General features: G+C 42.0%; 1 protein-coding gene across 1 annotated transcript; it reads left to right on the forward strand.

Moving 5' to 3' along the window:
* Nucleotides 1-1,098: 1,098 nt before the first annotated feature.
* On the forward strand, nucleotides 1,099-2,607 carry LOC136481089 (uncharacterized). The gene is made up of 5 exons (XM_066478462.1): nucleotides 1,099-1,103; nucleotides 1,296-1,343; nucleotides 1,437-1,656; nucleotides 1,758-2,165; nucleotides 2,252-2,607. Exons 1-5 carry the CDS (start codon nucleotides 1,099-1,101, stop codon nucleotides 2,333-2,335), a joined length of 765 nt encoding a protein of 254 aa, XP_066334559.1. The 3' UTR covers nucleotides 2,336-2,607.
* The last annotated feature ends 2,892 nt before the right edge of the window (nucleotides 2,608-5,499 follow it).

The following is a 5,499-nucleotide window of genomic DNA, read 5'->3' on the forward strand; positions in this document are numbered from 1 at the left end:
TAGATTTGGATTCAGATGCATCTTTTGCTCTCTAAAAATTTTGGTAGATGATTCTGTGCATGTATAGAACCTAATGCCAGGCCAAATGTGCTCACGGCTCACGAGAAATACATTTTCTAGGACAGTATCGTCAGTAGTACATATTTTCTGGAGAAACACTGTCTCATTATTATGTCAAAATGTTCTTATTAGGGGTTGATCATGCGTCAAGCAAGCGTTGCTTTCAGATTTTCTGTTACTCTTTTCTGGGAGAGTTTTTAACTGAGGAAGCACACCGCTGCATACTTAACCTGATTCCACAGTGCACATGCATGTGCTACCCTGTACGTTAGAAAACAGAGATTGACTAGTGCAAGCATTAGTAAAGCTTTATCAAATCCTATGACCTTGCTTCTGAATATTTAGGCAACTGCATATTCAGTGAATTGCCTAATAATACGCTCTAACTGGTCCTACTGTTGTATCACTGATTTTCATATATAAATCTTTATTTATTTTTTTAACTGAAGGATCATTGTCCATAACTGATTTTCCTATATATGCAGTTCGTTCATGTATGCATCAAGAGTTTCTTCATTTATGATTTTAATATCTTGCTTGCAAGTTCTTCATAATTCCTCTGTACCCATCATTTTCATAATATGCTTACAGCAATGCTCTATTTGAATACATTGTGTGTACTCAGTCAATATGTTGTTCCTTACTGAACTTACTGCAGAACCACATATGAAAACAGAACACATTTTACTCAACTTTGTTCTGGAATCTTGGTAGTACTCCTTTATTTTACATTAGGGCTATCTGTCTGTCCAGTATGATGGTCCTTCCTTTGGTTCCTGTATTATGAGATGAATTTTGTGGCCTTGATCAACTTTCATCTTTTGATCAGTGTTCATAAAATTGAAAAGTTCAATACTTTCACCTCTGTATTTTCTTCCTTCATGTATTATTTTTGCTAGGGATTACAAGCAAATGTATTGCTGGTTCTTGATATGTGTAAGCAATGCCTAGTACACTTTTGTTCTAATTTGAATTTTGTTTGCAATGCAGTCTGGTGTCACAGGAACCTAAGCATTAGACTTTGTTGAGGAAAACGCGATGAGGCAAGTGGTCAGTCGCGTGGAGGGAGCCGCCGGAGAGCATAACCCGGTAATTATCCATCTCTTTTGTGAGGGATGCGTTGAGGGATGCATTTTGCTGATCGTGGGTATTAGGAGGATCTGGATGGTTATATGAGATGCTTAACCATCCTTCTTCCTTGATTCTATAAGTTGTGAAAATTCCAATTTTTGCAGATGTTACCCGGACGACACGGAGCTGCTCCCGCTGAGGACGACCGGCAGGTAATTAATCATCTTTTTACTATGTACAAAATATCATTCTATTAGCATTCTTTCAATTGTACCTAATTTGTTTTCTCTCTTTTTCCCACATAGGTCGAGTCAAAATGGGCCTGGTGTAAGAGAGGTGCAGCTGAGCGTTGGGCATGGTGCAAGGGTAAGTGTGGAAGGGCTGAAGGGTTGCTGCTCGTGCTGCTGCGGTGGGATCTGGACATTCCTGGGGTGCTTTGGGTGCTGTGCAAGGACTTGTTCAGCCTTGATGGGATGGTGTGGACCTCGATGCCCACTAAGCAAGAAGTGGTCCTTACCCAAGAAGGTAATACTTCTTTTTACAGAGATGATCAGTTTGTTTTATCAAAGAAGTAGTACTGTACTAGTTGGAAAACATAATAATCATATGACTACTACTTGTCACAGGCCCTTGCTGACTTCCTAGATAGCGTGGCTACGGTAGCTGTCATGGGGATCTTGTCCCTAAACATCTACTGTGCCACCTATTTCGTGGCGTGGGCTCCGAAAGGCAGCATTTGCATCTCTAAGGCCTTTAACACCTGGGCAAAGGTGATTGTGGTCTGTCTCCCCTTCACCCTGTTCCCCCTGACGCTATACATAGCTGGTCAGGCGAAGGCCCTACAGAACGACAACCTCCGTGGACTCGGGCTGGTTGCTGGGGCGGTCCTCCTCGAGATTGTGTACGTCCTCTCCATGGGCGGGCTGATGACGGTCTGCATGTCAGCGAGACCCTGGCTGCCGGTCGTCCTCGTCACCGGCTTTCTGTCACTTCTTCTAGTCACGGCATGTGGATGTTGCTGCTACTCGCCAAAGGTAAGGAAATGGCTTTGTGTTCTATTATACCTTTGTTGCACTAGTTAATCGGCAATGTTTCTCTAATCTGTTTGTTGCGTTTGCAGTGGCTGAGGCGTTGTCTGAGTTGTATCTGCTGTTGGGGATGCCTGTGTGAGGATATAGATGAGGAGGCTGCTCTGGAGGTGTGAGTTCTCTGTGGAGGTGTGAGGTGCTTGTGCTGGCTCTGGAGACTCTTCAGTCAAACAAAATAGAGAAACCAACCCTTGTCCTGTAATCACTGCATCCTGGATCTCATGCCGTTTACGGCCAGCCGTACTTTAGTTTATTCTCTCTCACAGAACACTGTTGAATCAAACTTTGCATTGACGAAGGGTGTTTCATCAAGTTTTATTTCATTTGGTAGTCTTGGAAACAACGTTATGAAACTATCCACTGATACTGGCCTAATGGACAACATGGGTGTCCAAATAGAGATCCACCCAAAAATTTTGCCCTGTTCGCTTACTTATCAGCTAGGCTTTTTAGCCTTGCAATAGTGTTTTTCTCTCACAGCCGAACAAGGTGAAATAAAAAATAAAAATCATGCACGTCTATAGTACATGTCCATACTTATAGCTGGACTGTTTTTTATATTATATATATTTGAGCTCAAAACTCAAATACGTGTACTAAAAAGGTCCAAGCTATCCTTATTCTTCCTTACTTCACGTGATGGGTTGCGCTCTCTCTCGTTAGCATTTGGCTCAAATGAATGCATGGGGCCACACGAGGCTACGACTCACACAGTCACACGCATCAGTGTGCCACGTTACTTTTGGTTGGGACAACCAGTGTCGCCTGAAAAATTCAGGATAAAGGTAAAACCCGGGCCTGCGACGTTGTTTGACGATAAATGATTCAGACCTACTAACAAGCAGCCTGTTCGGTTGGCTGGTTCGTTTCATTGCTGGTTCGTGAAGAAGTACTGTTGGCTGGTTTGTGTGAGAGAAAAATACTGTTCCGGCTGGACGATCGTTTACGACAAGCTACAGCCAAACGAACAGGCTGCAACAATGTCAAACAATGTTGGGAATAAATTATTGTTTGACAAAATACGTTTGACAATGTCACAGCCACAGCCAAACGAACCCGGGCCTGAAAAATTGCAGAGAAGAGATGAAAGGTACGATTCCTAAATTCAATCAATTGAAGAAATTATATGATCAAGTGGTTTGCGTGGCAGAAAACCAAGTCCACACTAGCTTCAATTAATTAAACAAATTTAGGATTTTTTATTATTATTTACTAACTCTGTTTCAAATTATAATTCGTTTGACTTTTTTGTCCCCAAGTTTGACCACTCGTCTTATTAAAAGATTGTACAAAATATCACATCTTTTGTTGTGGCTTGCTTTATTAATAAAAGTTCTCAAGAATGACTTAAATTTGACTATGTTTGCATAATTTTTTTTAATAAAACAAACGGTCAAATTGAGGGTAAAAAAATCAAATGAATTATAATTTAGAACGGAGGAAGCACGTAAAACCTTTAATCTCCCGCCGCACATTGCAAGGCAAAATATTCTAGAAGTGGGCCTCGTCCAACCGTTGGGATTGGGCCTGGTAATCGGACAGGGGCAGGGTAAGGTCGGTTGGGCTGAAATACGTGAAGCCTTCTGCTAGGCCCGCACCCGACCCGACCCGACCATCATCAGCCTGCAACTTCTGACTGGAACCACCTTCGTATATTTCTGAGTTGAAGACATTTTCTCAAGAAAAGCAGAGCCTTCTTCATACATGGTGTATTTTTTTCAATGTTCTGTAGCACCCCTGGTATGATGTTTCACGGAGAATTTTGGGATGTTTACTTAGCAGCATCTATGATGATATTTTTCCTGTTGTTCACCTAGCATCCTTTTTATGGTGTATTTTTTGTTGCTCGTGTAGTATATCTCTTTTCTTTTTTCCCCATTGTTACGTGATCTTGTTTTCCTTATTTTTCTTTCTTTTATTTTTCTTCACTTTTTATAATGAAACTTTTTGTTGCTTTTTTATTTTGTTCATTCTATGAGATGTTCACGTATTTTAACTTTTTTTTTCTTCCTTTTCTTATTTTAAATTCGATTTATTTTTTGTTCTACTTTTATTTTTTTTATTCTATGATGTTTTTAAGATGTTTAACGATACTTTTAGGTTGCTCATTCATGTGGTACGAATGTATGATGTTCTACTAAATTCATCGTTCATGACTAGCAGCCTGTTCGCTTGCTCGTAAACGATCGTAAATTTTCAGCCGGGAACAGTGTTTTTCTCTCACACCAAACCAGCCAGCAGTAAATAATCCACGATACGATACGGCCTCCTGAACAGGCTGTAGATTGTCAAGATTCACGCAAGGCAGCATGAGCCTGTTTCGCACGTGCAATGCTTCTGTTACGCGTCAGCTTGGGCGGGGCCCATAAGAAGGATCTCTGTCGGCACACTTTTATGTTCTGAATCTGAGCTTGTTCGCTGGTTGGTTTTTAGGCTGATAAGTCCAGCTGATGTTGGTTTGTTGTGAGAGGAAAACATTGTATCATGACTAATAAGTTCTGGTTGAAACCAACGAGTGAACATGCTGTCTGACTCCGCGACCACTTTCCCTTGGCTCCGAATCTTTGCTTCCCTAATCGAGCCAAATGATCCCCAAACGGACGAATCGGCCAAAAAGCTCGACGAGCTCGCCTGTCGCCTCCTCGTGCGCCGGCGATACCTTATTCGCCTCGCCTTCATGGCTGCCGCCACGGACAGGCGCTGTCTCCCAATCTCACTGAGTCACTGGTATGCCCAGAACAAACGCACGTCCTGGTCCTGCTTACCACGTGGGCCACAATTCTACACTCGCGGATTTATGGACCGGTCTTAAAGGGCTAAGGTTAAGAAGAAAATCTAAGTTTTTGGTTGGGCCAACTGAATCAGGTACTGACCCATCTTTTTTTTTATATTTGGTCAAACTTAGGCCGGCCTGTTTGGATCATCCCTTCTAAACTTTAGAGCTAAAACTACAAACAGATGATCTAAAATTAGCTCTTGTTTACACCAAACTTTGGAAGAAGGGTCACAGGGACTCGAAAGCTCCCAAGATCATGTCATCAAGGAATCAATTACGTGCAGATCGGAATCAGCCGATTCGGGTGCAAGAATTAGAATCGGCTTTCTTCAGATGGCGCCGGCAGATAAGGACAAGGGCTACGATCAGCGCCAGGACAGAATGTGATGGACTCTCAAAAAGAGAAAGATTAGAGTCCAAGTTATTTTAAATTGGGAATATTTCCTTTATACCTAAGATTGTAACGAGTCGTGACCGAGTAGGGTCCGTGTTTAGACTCCGGGT

The sequence above is a fragment of the Miscanthus floridulus genome, chromosome 9 (genome assembly GCF_019320115.1).
Source record: "Miscanthus floridulus cultivar M001 chromosome 9, ASM1932011v1, whole genome shotgun sequence".
NCBI lineage: Eukaryota > Viridiplantae > Streptophyta > Magnoliopsida > Poales > Poaceae > Miscanthus > Miscanthus floridulus.

Excerpts from the sequence above, each read along its gene's own strand:
- LOC136481089 (XM_066478462.1), top strand. Across the intron at positions 1,657-1,757 it reads AGTGGTCCTTACCCAAGAAG|GCCCTTGCTGACTTCCTAGA; the intron begins GTAATACTTCTT and ends TACTTGTCACAG. Across the intron at positions 2,166-2,251 it reads GTTGCTGCTACTCGCCAAAG|TGGCTGAGGCGTTGTCTGAG; the intron begins GTAAGGAAATGG and ends TTGCGTTTGCAG.